Source organism: Myxine glutinosa, chromosome 6 (assembly GCF_964187855.1).
Source record: "Myxine glutinosa chromosome 6, kmMyxGlut1.1, whole genome shotgun sequence".
Lineage (NCBI taxonomy): Eukaryota > Metazoa > Chordata > Myxini > Myxiniformes > Myxinidae > Myxine > Myxine glutinosa.
This window is the reverse complement of record NC_136266.1, coordinates 140374254-140393432: the sequence shown is the minus strand read 5'-3', so window position 1 is coordinate 140393432 and position 19179 is coordinate 140374254. Positions and strand designations below refer to the sequence as shown.

The following is a 19179-nucleotide window of genomic DNA, read 5'->3' as shown; positions in this document are numbered from 1 at the left end:
TCCAGGAGAAGTCAAACTAATTTCTCACCTTCAAAAATTAATCCCATCCAATGTTAAATTTATCTGTCCATCATGTCGGCCCTTCATGTGCCTGACGTGCCTGGTGATGTAATCACAAGAAAACGTCCATTCTCACCCTGGAAGGAGAACCGTACTAATTGTAACCTAGTCTCTCTCTGCAGAGATCGGAACCATTGTGTATCAATCCTACAGAGCCAGGGCCAAGGGCATCCACTGACCCACATCCTTCAATCTCACACCATCCTCCAAAGCCAGGTGAGAGCTGGACAAGTTCAGGTCGAGTACACATTTTCCCTTCCATTCTAAACGGAAGGAATCATGCTTGACATTGCTTCAGAAAAAAAGCAGACTTTTCAAACTGTCTGCACTTCAATTGCCAGGGCCACAAATCCATCCCTTCCTGTACCCATCTTTATCCTCATGACAATGTTTGCTACTGCATGTGGATTTATCCCCTGCCATAGTGGAGAACTTTCCTACCCTGCTCAACATCCCTTCCAGCATCAGTCCTGATGGCACAAGTTATTACCTCCGCCACCAAAGGTGAACGGAGGTTACATTTCCACCCCCGTTTTTGTCTGTGAGCAGGATATCTCACAAAGTTATGGACATATTCGGACAAAACTTGGTGGATGAGTTGGGTAGGTGACAATAACAAGCCGATTACATTTTGGTGAAGGTTCGATCAAGATCCGGCTTATCAGTGAGATACAAAACGTAAAACTGTTCAGCCTGGAGGAGGTATGCTCTCCACAGAGTGCAGTTCTGGTTTAATCAGGAACTGTGCTTGTCCTATCCTAACCTGTTTTACCGGTCCATCTTCGATGGGCAGCTTCCTTCCATTTTGAAAGGTGGCAAGCATCACTCTTATCCATAAGCAAGGTGACCTAAATCGATCCCCTCAACTATAGAGCTTATCAGACCTCTCACCATCATAAATAAAGTCATGGTGTCCATCATAGTAGTCAACCTCAGGCACTCTGTCTTTTCCAACTCACTAATCTCTAACAACCAGTTTGGCTTCTGACCTGGCCATGATTTGCTACTCCAAATGCAGTGGATGGATAACCTACAGTGCAGGAAAGAGGTTAGGGCCATCTCTGGATATCTTTTGAGCCTTCGATATTGTCTGGCATCCAGCCTTGATCTCAACGTGGCCTTCCTTTGGTAATCAGCTTCACCTGCTCAAGTGGTTGACCAAGTTCCTCTCCAAGTGGAAGAAGCAGGTGGTCGCTCATTCATGGTGTCCTTTGCGATGGTCTTTCCATTCATCCCATAAGAAAGGGTCTTTGGACCAATGTTATTCGTAATCTACATGATTTTCTTAAACCATTACCATTTTACTGACGCCTCCACCATGTGTAGAACGATGCACCACTTGTGAAAGGCCGAGCACTCCCGAATCCCTTTTGTCAAGACCTCAGCAGGATAAGCGGCTGCTCAGCTACTTGGAAGATGTTGTTCGACACCTGCAAGTCACACGCTCTTCACAAGGATCGGCAAATCAAACTATCCAATCAACTTCTCTGGACAGTCTCTGGAACTCCGGAGCATCAAAGCTAGTCACCGCCTGGGTATTCTCCATAGAGCAAAGACATTCATGAGCCGCATCGCGCCTGGCAGGTTGTGCAAGGCTTTCATACAGAGCTCCATGTAGTGTAGCTCCTGACTGGGTTGGTACTCTTGCTTTCCACCTCACTCCTCTTGAGGTGGTTAAAACAATTAAAACATGGCCTCCCACCCACACCATTAGAATTTCAAGACAAGGGGCATATTTCCAAGCACTGTTGCTCTCCCAATGACATCAACATGGTGGTAGGGCCTCGATTTTATGCGAGCTTAAATCTGTCTTTCCTTCTCCTGCCCTCTATTCCTCTGGCTTCCTCCAAACCAATCCAGGTCACATACATTCCTCAAGAAACCCCTAACTGCTCACCCTGTCAGTCTAGACAGGTAGTCCACCGGTATTTATCTTATTATCCCGATTGTGGAATTGCCTGAGTGTCTGTTGTCTCATCCTCCTCACGTCAGTCTTTCAAATTGGCTGCCCGGTTACTTCCGCATAACCTCACCAATGCACATCCACAATCCTTTCTCTCCGGGCTGATTCTTTCCCATTATTGTTCCTCACTGGGACAATGTTACCGATTCTTGCATTATTCCTCCTTTTCTTATGTCGATTGTCCCCAGCTCCCGTCAAAAAACAAACAAAAATTAACCTGCCCTTTGTCGTTAAGGTCATCCACAAACCCAGAAAAAGAGGAACCACTCCTTTCACATTTTCAGACGCATAGGGCTGCCAAGGCTTTTTACCTTGGCTAGGTGGCACAATCATAGATGCGTCACCACTCTGACGCAGCATAATCGAATGGCTCTTTATTCCCAATCAGCTGGAACTCATTTTGCTGACCCCGGAAGGATAAGGATGACAGGCTGAGCCAACCCACCTGGTGTTGTGTTAACGGGATGCCAAAGCTCAAACGCATGACCCTAAGATCTTAAGCCCACCACCTTAACTGTTAAGCCAACACCAGGTTTACGTTCCTAGACCATTCTATATAAAAATTAGAACGGCACTCAGTAAAGAGCATCCATACATATGGCCTGTTTGGCCATATCTCCCAATGGTGAAGAATTACTTTAAAAATTAAATAATTCTCATATCCGAATTGATATTCAGATCTTCACCAAAATTAAATCGATACTTCCTCGTCACACACACACAACCTATCCAACAGGTTTCGTCCAAATCAATCTATAGCTTTTTGAGATATCCTGCTATGTATCGTTTTTGGCCCGATCTCCTAGTGGTGAAGAATCACTTAAAAAATTCTAGTAGCCGGATCGGAATCCTGATCTTCATCAAAATCTAATCATTTCGTCTTTGTCACATACGCTACAGCTCTGCTAAATTTCGTCCAAATCCGTCCACAACTTTTTGAGATATTTTGTTCACAAACAAACAGACAAACAGACAGGGGTGAAAACATAACGTCCATCCACCTTTGGTGGCTGAGGTAACAAACCGTAAGCTTTGGGATTAATTCCCGTCACACATGTGAAAGAAAAACTTCTTTACTTAACACGTCACACAGGCAAGCACCCCCACGACACGCATTGTACTACGGTCTGTAGTACATCCAGGTTATGTCCATGTAAAGATGCTCAAATTACATCACACGTTTCTGCCCAAGCAAGAGCAATTAAGCCAGCGTGACATCACATAACAAACAGTATGACGGCACCAGTGCGTCTTTGGTCGTGCTGAAATTTGTACGAGCAAGAGATTGTACATCGATTTGGAATGCGTGAATGTCATAAAAAGATGTTCAACGCAAAGAAAAAGATCATGAAACCGTCTGGTCAATGCACGCGTGTTCAAGCTTCAAAGAAACCTGCACGGAAGAAGTTCAGTGCAACACCCGGTCCAAGTTTTGACAAAGTTGGAAACAAAGGAGCAGAAGAGTTTGAATGAGCACTTCCGTTTAATTCCACTTCGCCATGGTTGCTCAACCCAACAAACGTAATTACAGGAGGGGTCACGAGGCTCGCGGATCGACGTACAACCCGAAACGAGGGACCGACGAGGTCATGCCCACCACGATTGTACAAAACCATTCACAATGCTCTGGAAATTGCACTTTTAACGCTTTTGAAGGTCGCCGGACAGTTCGCCAACCTGTTCGTCATTATGTTAGTGGCGGCAACGGCCCACGGAACAGACCAGTCCGAGGAGGTTAAAAATCCCCTACCTCCTTTGTACAACACGATGCATTCCGAAGCAAAGCACACGACACCGACATCACGTGAGCATTTTATCGTTTCGTATTCAAGAGCACAGAATTCTCATCTCGACTCTTCTTCCTCCCTTACCCTCTCCCCAAATCCCGGCACGCTCTTCAAATGAACAGAATGGTTACATTACAAATTACAGCAATAACCAGCTTTACAATGACATCCAGACATATAATACAATCTTATTTACTCTCAAAGACTTACATCAGGAAATCAATTAAATACAGTACAATAAATTCTATATGGCATCGTGTTTGATTAGTTTTGTAGTTAATGCCTCAATGTATACATAAAGTTTCAATATACATAAAGATAGAATTATGAAAAAGTAAAAGTGCAATTTACAAAATTCATTTAAATAACAGTGTGACATTGAACTGTTAGGAAAAAAATAAAATAATAATAAAGAATAATCTTTTTTTTTTTTCCTTTAGTGTGCTGTTCATCGTCTGTTAAAGAAGTCGATTTTTCCTTTTCCTTTTACCAAGAGTCACACACACGACAATTGTGCTCTACGGAATTGAAGGCTCGGCCACTTGTGGTAATTAAGGCTGGCTGGCCTGAACGGAACAAGGTGCCCTCGTTATTAAAGATTTGAAAGCAATGCAACAGCCCGAAAAGACCTGCGTCACATTTCCAGACGGCTCGGCGGGAATAAAAGGCATTTCTTCACAGGTGACGAGAGAAGCAACTCCGAGCATAAATGTTTTTGCTAAAATTAACGGGGAACGTCTCGCAATGTATCTGCAGGTCAAAGGTTTCCTTTTCTTAAAAAACGACAACACCAAAAAAAAATCTTCCGTTGACCAGGCCCGACGCTGCTCGGCTACAGATCGGCGATTCAATTTCGAGGGAGGTACCAATTGGACGAGCCGTCAAAATACTTTATGCCGGGATGGATTGCGAAGGATCGAGCGTCGGAGGACCAACAACGGTGTGCCATTGTCGACACACTTGGGTATCGAGGACCGGTCTCTTCTGTATGATGTTTTGAGAGGAGACTGGCAGCAAAAAAAATTATTGTCATGCCATGCAGGTTTGACTTGACTTCTGGCATTTAACAAAACAGCTCAAAACCATGGTAAACGCATTGGGTGAGTTAGATAGCCGAACCTGGAAAGCAATAGGCCCTGCAGTAAATTGGATTTTGTGAAACACTTATTCAAAACGAGCTTAACGGCCAATTTAGCAATGAAAGTGTGTGTTTTAATATCCACAGGGCAACCGCTTTACCACAATCCGTTTGGAAAACTAAGCTAAGAATGGTTCCTGTTCATGGGAGCAAAAATAAATAAATAACCAATGCTGCTGGTTAATTCAAAATTTGCTGGGAATATACAAAGGGGTCAACAAAATGCAACTGTTTGACTTATTTCAGCTTTTGCTACAAGTACTGATTATTCTTGCTGCTACAGCCACTCTCCCACCTCCTCCCTCCTCCCCCCCACAACCCCCAAAGAAATTAAATAAAGATAGAGCAATTAAAAAAGTGCCAGGAACCAAGCGCTAGGGCTGGAAAATTTCAAAGGTCATCGCTTTGTTTGCATAACCAATGGGCCTCAATGAGCAGCATCCAGGCAGTGCTCTTTTATTCACTGGATCACACAGTACTTCTTATAATCGGACTCAAAGTCTTCATCCATACTGCTGGTGTCCACAGGCCGGCGGTCTTTACATGGCGGGAGGAATTGAGACGGGTCGAGGCCACGCCGCTCGTAGAATAGCAGATAGGCCGAGTCGACGTCTATTTCCTCAGGGCGCACTTCCTGGGGTGAAGGGAGGTTCAACGGATGCTAGTTTACTGCGGCAATAGCAAAAACCAACAACCCTTACGAGCAACCGAAAGGCAAGCAAACACCGTTACTCTCTGGACGTTCCATCCGCAGTCGCAAAAATACAATCCGCAGCAATCATTCTCACGTTACAGAAATTCTGTTCCAACCTTGCAGCTGCTGTCGTTGTAGCAGTACCACTTGGCATTGGGGTTGCGCGCGTACGTTACGTAATGGCCACCGCCCATGATGCCGGCATGACACTGTGGTGCATCCGCCAGCAAAATAAACACTCTTTAACCAAACGGGATGTCTGATCACTCAATGTCTGATCACTCAATGTCTGATCACTCAATGGAATGCTAAAAAAATCTCAACTTATTCTCAAGTGTCAGTATTCGGATTCAAGTAAAATGGAAATATATAAAATGGGCAACGCACAATGCTTTGGTGTTTTCTTACCGAGATGGCACAAAGGTCGTATATTGGTCTAAGCTGTTTACAATCCTCGTCCTCTCCGGTCCAACTGGGAGTTGGGTTTTCTCGGCAGATATCGAGTGAGGTACGGTCCTTACAATCCATGCCTCCGCCTTCTGCGTCTTCACCCGCCTGCTGATAGAGCATGCCACTGTTTAAAAACAAAAAAATACAAAAAAAATAATAAAAGAAACTTCATATTCACACCTCAGACAGTAAAAATTACGACAGCAAAGGAAGTTACAAATACAACCCTTCATTTGTACAGTCTTGCCAATATGCACCTGACGCTCAGGTGCAGACAGATCTTCTTTACTGCTGAAACAGTAGTCAAAACGGTCCAGGTTGTCCCGGCTATCCCTCGTTTCCATCGGGCTCGAGTCGTTCTGCTGCTCAGCTGCCGTGCTGGAACTCAGAGCCACAGCACTGCCATTCTGTCCGGCCTGAATGTCTAATCTCTCACCCGACCTGCTGGCCAGTCTTGCTTCTCGACGCATGTGACAAGGACGCTTAACGCTCCCACCAAATTGCTTGAAGCGGCGGTGAGCACGTGCTGGGGTTCGCGGACTGCTCACGGGGCTTGGTCCACGGCTGTGACACGGAGAGACGTCACTGCTGGCACCACCCATGAGGCCAGAGGTAGAGAGGACTGTGGGAAACCAATGAGAGAACAAATGGGAGTAACAAAACGCAAAATCAAAAACGAAAGAGTGTGACATTGTTTGACAAAGAAACAAGGCTTTAACGAAAATTTAGGAAGCGAGGTTTGTCAAATTTTCTCAACTCCAAATTTGTCATCATCAGCTGCGACATCACAGAAAATAGAAAGTTTGAAGAAATACAAAGTAGGTGTGTGAATGGTAGAAAAGTGAATTGATAACGCAAAAAATAATCATTTCCCCGAGGAAATGGTATTCATAATACTAGCAATGGTACCCGCCATATGGGGGGGGAGGGGGGCTTCAATTGAGAAGCCCAAATGAAAAGGCAAAATATTAGAAATTGAAGGCTTCTTTTAATTTTAAACGATCCATATAAACATCCGTTGAATCATATCACACGCAAATCATCAAAATCTAAACAGTACATGGCGCCCATTTTGAAAAAAAGATTTAATTCTGCAAAACGGAAGCGGCCGCTGCACGTCTTTCTCAGTCGCACGTTTATGTGTGAAGAGTGCACGCCGAATCTGTAACACGGAAGTGGCCACTACACCTGTTTCTCAGTCGCTTTGCACACGCTGCCATGTTACTTCGGAGCCGCACGTTTATATAGGAAGAGTTCGTCAGGAGTCGATCTACTCTCTCCTGGTACGTAGAATAAACAGTATTTGTAGAATTTCAACAAAAGCCACATCACTGTTCATATCGGTAAATATTATTCCATAGTGTTTGGAAAAACTGGAAAATTGGAAAACTTGGAAAAACAATATAGCCTATCTTACTCCCGAGGGTCCCAGGAATACCCACCCAAAATATCGTTGCGATCGGTTGAGCCGTTTTTGCGGTACCTTTGAATGGACGGATGGACATTTGGTGAATTATAGTAAGATACAAGGCTATTCAATGTGTGCATGCCACGTGGTGGAAATAAACTGATACTATCATTTTCATGCCAAAAGGATCGAATAGATCAAGTCTCCACAGTTACAAATGGAGCGAGGTCAATGACGCGCCATCGCAAATCCCCACGCTTACCATCTAAAGCAAAGTTGAAAGATGGCAAAAAGTTCCACCAGGAAAGACCCAACATCAAATTTGGAGAAAAAATTTCCCCCCCCATTTTGACTCCAAGAGAAAGCACAACTCCTACCCCCTGAGGCATGAACCCCAATGTTGATTTCAAATATAAAATTTCATTAAATTTCAACCATTAAAATTTAATATATAAAGAACATAAATTTCATTAAAGTTTTCATTAATTTCACAAATGAAATGCATTAAAATTTAGTTTAATGTTTAAAATGTACCTATAATTGCATTTGTTAGTATTTGACCTTTTGACCACGTCTCATGGTGGCAGGGCCAAAATTATAGTGTGCTTGCACCTTTGTGCCATGTGGTGACGAGCGTGATGGACGGACACAGATGCCGATTACAATATCCCCCCATTTTTCTAGCTCACCTGGAACGTAGTTCCATTGAGCTTATGGGATGGCGCATCATCAGTCCGTAAACACTTGCAACTTCTTCTCCGAAACTGCTGATGGGATTATGACCAAACTTGGCACTAATTATATGTAGTCGGTTGCAATTCAATTTTTTTCACAGGAAAATAAATAAAAATCAGGGTCTAAGGGAGTCTACCGGGGTCAAAGTGGGTCCAGGTTTGACCTTGAGGAATGTCTAAGCCGAAGGAATGAGGAAATACCTTTAGTTGGTGTAGTGTACTGCTTTATTCTACCAGGTGGGTGCCCCTATCATTTTCAAAGGAGTGGGGATAATAATAAAGTGTTCACCATTGCACACAACTGAAAGTGGCCATTTCTGATCCCATTGAGGCTCACCGCGAAAGTTGCTGGCGAATCCCAAATCTGAGGAAGCCGAAGAAGTAATGGGCTCAGTGCTTGTGGTGGGATCCTGCACAGAGAACGAGGGCAAGACTGATACGCCCGGCTCCTTGTTGGCGAGGAAAGCAGTTGGTTCAAAACACTGCCGTGGGAATTTCACGATCTTGTGGGATTTGATCCACCGCCCATTCACAAACTGAAACCGTTTCAGATGGATGATCTGCATCGCCAAATAAAAGGGAACATATAAAAGAAATAACCTTGTATGTAGACCACAATAAACCCAAATTAAAAAGTGAACTTCCTAATCGAATTACTAAAAGTGTGTGGAGAGACAGAGAGACAGAGAGACAGAGAGAGAGAGAGAGAGAGAGAGAGAGAGAGAGAGAGAGAGAGAGAGAGAGAGAGAGAGAGAGAGAGAGAGAGAGAGAGAGAGAGAGATTGAGACATTGATTTTTAAGAATGGTACCATTGGAGAGGTTATTGTTGAAGACGAGAAGAGGTGTTAATTAAGTAAAAGCTATACTTCTACATTGTAATCGATTTACTGACTTGTAATGAGTTTAGTTGTAGAACAAATATTAGTGTCTGTTTAATCATGAAAGTGCTGGTTTATAAATCTCGTCCTTCCGGAATTTAAGAAGGAGAAGCAGGACATGGAGCTTTAATGTGGTAGTTCCAACAGTTCAACAGCAGAAACCCTTTAGAATAATGTGTTATGGACATGGAAGGAGCACATAAAATTATATATAGTAACACTTCTCGAAGCAATAGAAAAGTAAGTAATAGTGCAGTAAAGGAGCACACAAACAACAACAACAACAACAACAACAACAACAACCACCACCACAAGCACGCCAACAATAAGATAAACAGCTACGCGATATAAAAGATCACGTTTTTTCAGATGTTTGTGTTTCACTTCATTTATCATCATCATTGAGACTCTCATATCAGATAGACATGCAATAAATGTGTGAAGTGCAACTTGCTATCTTTTTATTATACCCGACAGCAAAGTGAGGAGTAGACATGCCGAGTCTCAACTAAAAGCACCCATTTCTATTCAGTAATGGTGACATAGGCAGTAATTTCTTTGTTGTACGCAGCAATTGTTGTGCTGACCCCAATTTTCCTGAGTTCATTTTCCAATAAACAAGGAATAGCGAGTGCCTATGGTGCAGGAGGAGGCCATTCGGCCCATCATGCCTATGCTACACCAACACCAGATCAAACAAATCCGTCTCAGGCCAAAGGTCCAATCTCAATGGGTGTGGGGTGGGGAGAGGGGAGGTGCCATAATGCAAACAAAGTATATCCTTGAAATATTTTTTTGTTATTATCCCGTCCCTACCCTCACCCCCTCCACACCCTCCGGGGTTATGTCAGGAGGTCAAATACTGGAATAGACAGTCTGGAAAACCCTCCCATCTACTTTCTCAACAATCATTTCAAAGAAGTTCTGTCATTCAAGCTTTTGTGTCTCACTATTTGCCATGATCTTTCCTGGGAAAACCACATTTCCAAGCTGGCCTCCAAAGCCAGCGCCGACTGTCCTTTCTGGGCACTTCTGAGCTCCTCATCACTGACAAAGCTTTCATTCACAGCTCAATGGAATACTGCTCTCCCCTCTGGGCTGGTGCTCCTGCCTCACACCTAGTTCAGCTTCACACTGTTGAAACCAAAGCTTTCAGAATCATTGGAATCTCCCGCGAAGAAGCCGATTCTGAGGGCCTTTCTCTCTCTCACCGCAGGCAGGTTGGTGGTCTTTCTGTCTTCTACCTTCTGTGCTCTGCCCCCCGAATATTCCTGCAGCACGCACAAGATCTGCCAGCAATCCTCTTCTGGTGAAACTGCCAAAATCAAGACTCTCTGCTCACCTTCACTCCTTTTTATTCCTCTTTTCTCCCACCTCTGGAACAATCTCCCACACTCTCTTCAATCCCACTCCTCCCTCCAGGTCTTTAAAACAGCTGTTCACCACCATCTCTTATCTTCCCCCATCCAAAACCTTGATCTTTTTTACCCCCATTAAAACACCCCAAACCTAGCTCCTTCAATCCCCAACTTCTTTCCTGAAATTCCTACGAGTGTTCATTTGCTTTATACTGTGTACCATCCCTCCACCCCCAGCCCTCTCCCTTCCACAGATCTACCGACGTCCCTGTTCTTTACTGTTTTTGTGTTTGTGTGTTTCCCTCTCTCTCCCCCTCTCGTCTCCCGCTCCCTTCATTGTATGTTTTATGTGTCTGTGCATGTTTTCATGTTTAATATGTTAGCTCTTACACGAGCCTCAATTCTGTATACAAAAAAAATAAACCAAAAACACAAAAAACTGAAAGATTCCATTAAAGGCCCATTTTAAAATGTAACCTTGTATATGCAATCAACATTGGGAGATGCATGAAATATACAACAAACAACAGGCATTTTAAGGCCATTTTCCCTGCAAGAGCGGGGGTTAGCCTTGCGGTCCCCATGACAATCTTCTCCATTTTGCCCTAGTGTGCCTATGGTGCAGGAGCCCCATGATGCATGAAATATGTAAGAATTTATTTGGTTTTGACCCCCGGTTCAAGTTTCAGGGGGTAGGGACTTGGGGTCAAAATGTAGCTAAAAAAATTGATATTGGGTCATTCCTGGTGGAACGTTTTGCCATCATTCAAACTATACTTTAGATGGGAAGCATGGGGATTTACGATGGCATGCCATCGACTTCTCTCTACTTCAAATTCAAATCTATCTACTCTTTCGGTTGCCACTAAGTTTCCAAGGAGACCATTCTATGCATGAACTCCTCTCTGACTGAAACACCCCTTACCATCATCACTTTCCTAAGTCTCATCTTTGATACTTTCAGAGTATGGACTACCCTGGAAAAGTTGAGCTGGCTTGACTACGTGGCCAGGTAAGTGGAAAGCATACGCACAACTTGATAGGAAGAACCATTATCAATGTTGTTACCAGGATAGGAGGTAGTCTCCAAATGTCAAGTTTCTTGCTGGCAAGCCGGTGTGTTCTACACTTTGAGCAATAGTACAGCTCATCCTCCCCAAGCTGCTCCTCAGTGGTGAAGGCACGCAGGCAGCTGTGCAAATTGATGGGTTCACTTTGTGACCGCTGAGAAACCTCAACACTGAGGTGTTCCATACATACCTGTGCACACACGGAACCACGATGCTCCATCAATGCTAAGTAAACCATGCTGGCAGAGGTGTGCAGAGCTGGATGTAAGATGTCCAAGTCTTGCACGTCTAAACTAAAACATACCACATTCTCCATGAGGAATTTTGTTATTTTCAAGTGTAAAACGTGCTATAAACACCATACCCTCTCCTGAGCAGTTTGGTAGCGCAAGTGAAGTGCTGTTGGATCCCAATCCACTGCCAGGAATGCCCCATTGCAGGAAAATAGAACATGCTCGCACTCAATTTTGCATCCACGGCAAAATCTGGGGCATCGGCAGAGTGAAAACCACACCATTGACGGAGATATACCATACAACAGATTTAGGTGCAACAGCTTGGAAAATGAAAAATATGTTAAAAAATATGGGAAAGTATGGAAAAAAAGTAATGTAGGTGAAAATAAATTTCCCTGAGTACTGTATTTTTCAGTGTACAAGTCAATAAGTTTTCCCCCCAAAGTCCGGTCCTCGGCTTGTACTCAGGATTGACTTCTCTGTGGTTTAAGACAGTGCTGATAATGATTTTGTAGCTTGTTATAAAAATTGTACCGTTATATCAACAACAAACATGTTGAACTACTATTTACAATCCTAATTTATCTGAAACGTTGTCCCAAAGTAGTTCAAATAATATGCACAAGTACAGATGTCGGTGAATGAATTGAAGGTCCACCACGTTGAAGAAGAAGAGTAACAAATTTATTAATATACCAAATACACGATCGTGGAGATGCTTCGAGGAAACAGGATTCAAGAAGCCTCCAGGATTCCCAAAACATCTGATTTTACCAAGCCAAGAGTAGTGTTTTTATATACAAGCCGAATCAGATTATTCCCAGTGAGTCAAAGGCAGAAACAAAAGAATAAAGGGGGAAATGACCCCCATCCTTCATCCTATCAGCCCGAATTGCTGATGAGGCCAGGCTTCAGTCTTATCCTCTATCCTATCAGTCTGAATTGCTGATGAAGCCCAGGCGCCAGTCTTTATCACATTACAACACAAGAAGAGCTGTTCTCAGCTGATCCTGGGTAATTATTCGCTTTTAAAATAAAGTGAAATTAAATACGAAAGCAAATCGCCATCATTAATGGCACAATCCCCCACACAGATACATTCAAAGTACACCACCCCCATGCCAAATAAATAAATATCCTCCAGTGCGGCATTGCCGGGGCGCCTACGGCGATACCGCCGTGCAGCTCATTGAGACTGTAATGGGAAGGAGAGGTGTACAATAATTGATTGATTGCATAATAAAAATCAATAAATCATTATCATAAAATATTTTCTTAATAAATTGGCAAATAGCATACCTAAACCACCAGGGTATCATCCGAAGCTGTAACTTTTTGAAAATTAAAGAAGTCATTAAAAGAAAAAATTAAATAATTAATTGATTAATGAATGAATAATTAATCGATTAATTGAATAATCAATAAATCAAAAATATCCTTTACAGCCACATCACTTGGTCACTGTCATGTCCGAATATCAGCTTCCTAACTCAAAAGGTGCTAACTTTGCTGAGGTGCTATGGCCTCTCACACCAGCCATGGCACCTCAGCAAACGACTTCTGCGACTCATTGGAATTGACAATCTGTCAATTTCCCGACCCGGATCTCAGTCAACGGAGCATCTTCTCTTCTTGACTTGGTTATGACAAACTTCCCTGCAAAGGTATGCTGCTCTTCTTCTACTCCAAATCAGTTCATCTGGTCATTTCCTTGTTAAAGTGGACATTTCTATGGCCATTCTCAGAGAGCCTCCTCAGCGTCAACGAGTCTGGCATTTCACTCAGGCTGACTGGCACGGTCTGCAAGCAGCCATCAATCATCTGGACTGGTCTCCCATCTCTACTGCCTCTGACATCAAGTCATCCAGGGAATTGTGCCTTTGATACAGTCTGCTTCGATAGTCTGGCACCCTGCTCTGCTCACCAAACTCTCCTCTTATGGTATCCATGGAAACCTCTTCCCCCATCCAAAACCTTGATCTTTTCTACTCCCATTAATTCACCTCAGATCCACTTTTTTGCAATACAGACTCCTTTCCTGGAAGTCCAAGCAGTGTCCATTTGTTTAATACCTCCCCCCCCCCCCAAATCTCCCGATGTCCCTGTTCTCTGCTGTTGTACTTGTGTGCTTCTCTCCCCATCTTGTCTCCCGCTTCCTTTATTATGTTTTATGTGTCCGTTTATGTTTTTTGTGATTAATGTGAGCTCTTACATGAGCCTCGATCTTGTGTACAAAACAAACAAAAAAAAATGGTGCCTGAGATATTGCCCAGATGAGAATGAAAATAAAGAAAAGATTAATAATGAAAATAAATAAATAAAAATCGAAAATAATTCAATAATTAATCAATTAGCTAAAATACCTAAACCACCTCGGTTCCACATCTGTAACTTAAAAAAAAAAAAAAATTAGCTCATTAATCGAATAATTAAACAACTAATAGATAAATTGATTAATCAATAAATCAAAAATAGCCTTTTCAGCCAAATGACTTGGTCATTGTCATGCCCAAATATCAGCTTCCTATCAAAAGGTGCCTGAGATTGCCCAGATGAGAAAGGAAATAATTAAGTACTTAATTAATCTATGATAATTTTCATAATTATCGATAATAATTAATTAATTGATTAATCAAAAAACAAAAAAGACAATTTTTGACAAAGTACTTGCTCACTATTGTGCCGAAATTTCAGCTTCCTAGCTCAAAGGATGGCTGAGATATCGCCCGGACAAACAAACAAACAAGAAGGAAAGCAAGAAAGAATACAACCAGAGTGAAAACCGAGTACTCCCTTTCAGCATGCGTCACTACCGAGCCCCATTCGGTGCCCGGCAATGACGTTATGCAGCGCCTGGTGATGGCAAAGGAAAGGTGCGGTGTACAACAACTGGAGTGAAAACCGAGTACTCCCTTTCAGCGTGCGTCACTACCGAGCCCCATTCGGTGCCCGGCAATGACGTCATGCAGCGCCGGAAGATGGAATCGGAAAGGAGCGGTGTACAAAACAGCTCATTATTATTAATGACGCTGGAAGTACCATACGCAGCAATGCGTTGAGGCAGTTTCAGAGAGGAACTAGAAAGGCACTCAGTCAAGCGCATACCTTCACCAGGCTGAACAGTTTATGTTTTGTATCCCAATGATAGGCTGGATCTGGATTCGGACCTGAACCCAAATCTAATCGCTTGTTCTTGTCATCTAACCAACTCGTCCACTAAGTTTTGTCAGAACTTGTCCACAACTTTTTGAGATATCGTGTTATATATCGTTTTTGGCCCCATCTCTCAATTGTGTAATCACTTAAAAAAATTAAAATTTTCTCTTATCTGGATCCAGATTTTCACCAAAATCAAATTGATTCGGCTTTGTCACACACCCGACCAGTCAAACAAGTCTGTCCGAATCCATCCATAACGTTTTGAGATATCCTGTTTACAGATATCCGCTCTAGCGGGGAAAAATGGCCTTAAAACCATCATTCATTCAGACAGACAAACAGGAGTAAAAACAATCTCCATCCACCTGCAGTGGCAGAGGTAATTAAAACCAATATTGTTCTGACCGACTGCTAGTTTTGCTAACTACTAGAGTTAATCTAGCTTCCTCTTGTACTCCAAATCGACTCATCTATGAAGGTAGGAAAAAAAATGGAAAAATTAGCCAATTCGACTTGTACGCCGAAAAATACGGTATGTAATAAAAAATATATATATAATTTTTTGGCCTCGTACGATCGATGCCTTTGTGAACATACCTGTACCATGGACACCAGGCACAGTTAACTCCATCCCTTTGAACAGCCGACAACGTAAACGGGTATTGATAACCCATGCTGTCATCACTGTGTGGATAACACATCACGTTGCATCACAAAAAACAAAAAAAAAAACTCAAGGTATTCTATCCAAAGCTGAAATGACACAAAATTTACCCAATATCCTGACTTACCAATCAAGGGCATGGTTGCTGGCTTCCTGTGGTGGAAGCGGACTGACAAGCCGTTCTACCTGCGCCCACACGTTATCGTAAAGATCTCTCTGCAGGGTGCGCGAGCCACATGGGATGACCAATGGCATGCCAAACAAGCTGGGTCGGTTCTTTTGTGATGATAGGAAGTAAACTTCCATCCTGATCTAGGGGAGGAACAGCAGATCAAGAGAGGAACTAAACTGCACGATCATGTCTATCTAAGGATTAGCAACAAAATCGGTCATTGATATGTGAGAAAGGAAGATAATTGCTTTTCCTCGTTTGGGTGTTTGAGAAAGCCTGGCTTCAGATTATATGTGCCAACCAGCAAGCAAATCACAGTTCAATAAAACCCAAATAAATGTTCTCTCACCATCTTCCTGTGCAGGGCAATGACAAAGCCAGAAGCCTGTCCCAACACTTGTTGCTCAGGAAGCTGATCATTGGAAACAGCACTGGAGCCTCCAGCAGGTAGCCCGTTGGAGGCACTCTTCACGATTAAGGTATGAGTCATGGCACCCCCTGCCACACCGTTTGCCACAAAGCTATCGCTCTTGACCTTGCGCATCGCCCCATCTTTGCTGGTATCTTCCACAATAATTTCTTCCAAACCCACTGCGGAGCAAAATTATGAAAAAAATACCCAAAATAGAAGGACATTCAAAGTTCCTCTCAAATGACAACTGGGTGCTCATCTCAAAGTCTAACACCAGAACAATTAGACATTGTGAACACACACACACACACACACACACACACACACACACACACACACACACACACACACACACACACACACACACACACACACACACACACACACACACACACACACACACACACACACACACACACACACACACACACACACACACACACACAGTCACGTGAAAAAGTAAGTACACCCCATGTAAAGTTTTGACTTTTTCAACATATTTCAACATACAGCTATTTGATCTTCATTTCAACAATATTGATAGATAAAGGTGATATAATATAACAAATATCGTGAAACATTTACATTTTGTAGTCCATTGCATAATTTAAATAAACATAAATGCAAATTTTGCATGTGGAAAAAGTAAGTACACCCCTACATTTATCACTACTTCAAATACCTAAAATGAGAATCAGGTGCACCAGCTCAGGTGCAAATGATTAGTACATCGTTAGAGAGGATCTTGGAGGAACCTGTCTTATTTATACCTCAGGCATTTAGTTTGGTTTGCTCTTGTTGTTGAAGTGTGCGGCGTCACCATGCCGAGATCAAAAGAGCTCTCCGAGGCCTTCAGAAAGAAGGTTATAGATGCCTACGAGTCTGGGAACGGATTTAAAAAGATATCCAAACAATTTGAAATCAATCATTCGACTGCCCGGAAGATCATCTACAAGTGGAGAAGATTCCAAGCAACTGCCAACTTGTTCAGGCCAGGCCGCCCCAGCAAGTTCAGCCTGAGAGCAGACCGCAAGATGCTGAAAGAAGTCTCTAAGAACCCCAGAATGTCATCACGGGACCTACAGGTAGCTCTTGCCACTGTTGATGTCAAAGTGCACGAGTCTACCATTAGAAAGAGGCTGCACAAATTTGATCTACATGGGAGGTGTGCCAGGAGGAAACCTTTGCTGTCCAGAAAGAACATCAGGGCAAGACGAAAGTTTGCCAATGAACACCTAGGCAAAGACCAGCACTTCTGGAACAATGTGCTCTGGACAGATGAGTCAAAGGTAGAGCTATTTGGCCACAGTACCAGAAGACATGTTTGGCGAAAACCAAAGACAGCATTTAACCACAAGAACCTGATACCAACTGTAAAACATGGTGGTGGAAATATTATGGTTTGGGGCAGCTTTGCTGCATCAGGACCTGGGCAGCTCACCATCATAGAATCCACTATGAATTCTTCATTGTACCATAGGGTGCTTGAGGATAATGTGAGGCCATCTGTCGGAAAGTTGAAGCTCAACCGAAGGTGGACATTGCAACATGACAATGACCCTAAACATACCAGTAAATCCACCAAGGAATGGCTGAAAAGAAAGAAATGGAGGGTTCTGGAATGGCCAAGTCAAAGCCCAGATCTAAATCCCATTGAGATGTTGTGGGGGATTTGAAACGAGCTGTGCATGCAAGAAACCCCTCAAACATCACACAGCTGAAATAATTCTGCATGGAGGAGTGGGCAAAAATTTCTCCCAGTCGATGTCAGAGACTGGTAGACGGTTATAAGAAATGCCTACTTGAGGTTGTTTCTGCCAAAGGGGGCAATACCACCTATTAGAGCCAAGGGTGTACTTACTTTTTCCACATGCGAAATTTGCATTTATGTTTATTTAAATTATACAATGGACTACAAAATGTAAATGTTTCATGATATTTGTTATAATATATCACCTTTATCTATCAATAATGTTGAAATGAAGATCAAATAGCTGTATGTTGAAATATGTTGAAAAAGTCAAAACTTTACATGGGGTGTATTTACTTTTTCACGTGACTGTATATATATAAATAATTGCTATTTTTTAAAATTAAAATGCATCATTCAAGCTCAGACATTTGAAGTTGGTTTGACTCTCTCATAAATCATATGAATTTCCTGGCATTTTCATTGGTGTCTTGATCTATCTCTGCCAGTCTGGATGTCCAAACATCAATTAGATGTTAATGACAAACAGACAAGGAAAACTTCTACCAGATAAAGGTCTCATTACATCCTTTGCATGATAAATTCCACGAAAAAGGCCATTATGATGAAGTTACAAAATAAAAATTCCCATTTCCCAACTAGAACTTGGACAGGTTTTCTCTTTAGACATGTGAAAAAGTTAAATATTGCTCAGTCCAACAATATGGGAAAAGTTAAAAAAGGGAATCAAAATTAACACTAGTTTTAAGACTGCCATCCACTTATTTCATCGCATTCTGCTTTATAATGTCGGGTGTCTACATACTTTTGGCCATGTAGTGTGTATATTATATATATACACATATATATATATATATATATTAGTGTGTATATTATATATATATATATATATATATATAATTATATATAATTATATATATTGTTACGGACCGCGGATAAGGATGTTGGTTTGCCGAGCGGATGGCACCGCGGCCGAACAGTTACCCCGACTAACCCGACTCCTTAACGTTGGCCGGATCACGCCACAGATATTCAATGGGGAAAACACTAAAGCGAAGGATGTGAAGAAGAAGAAAGACAAAGGGTAAGGAATACGAATATAATTTATTTACTATTTACAACCAAAAGTAACCAAGGAAGAAGGAAAGATAAGAAAATAATTTACAGAAGAATTCAGAGACACAGTGCAACGCTGGCTTATACAAACTTAATTAATACCCAGGGACAAGACACACAGAACAAACTCACGTACACAAAAGGATGGAAAGGCAGGAGGTGGATGGCT

The 19179-nt window shown here is 42.5% G+C and overlaps 1 protein-coding gene across 2 annotated transcripts in view; it reads right to left on the bottom strand.

Moving 5' to 3' along the window:
* Positions 1–3823: 3823 nt before the first annotated feature.
* The window catches only part of LOC137430367 (ubiquitin carboxyl-terminal hydrolase 32), a 100240-nt gene continuing 84884 nt past the window's right edge, over positions 3824–19179 (bottom strand). Inside the window, exons 25-34 of one of the 2 annotated variants that reach the window (XM_068121188.2) lie at positions 16121–16362; positions 15727–15911; positions 15533–15619; positions 11905–12025; positions 11539–11730; positions 8572–8794; positions 6350–6714; positions 6051–6200; positions 5759–5851; positions 3824–5582 (exon numbers count right to left, since the gene is read on the bottom strand). In XM_068121188.2, coding sequence (XP_067977289.1) covers positions 5409–5582; positions 5759–5851; positions 6051–6200; positions 6350–6714; positions 8572–8794; positions 11539–11730; positions 11905–12025; positions 15533–15619; positions 15727–15911; positions 16121–16362 — 1832 coding nt within the window. In that variant the 3' untranslated portion in view covers positions 3824–5408. The remainder of the gene's footprint in view (positions 5583–5758; positions 5852–6050; positions 6201–6349; positions 6715–8571; positions 8795–11538; positions 11731–11904; positions 12026–15532; positions 15620–15726; positions 15912–16120; positions 16363–19179) is intronic. The other variant, XM_068121189.2, reaches the window with a different exon arrangement.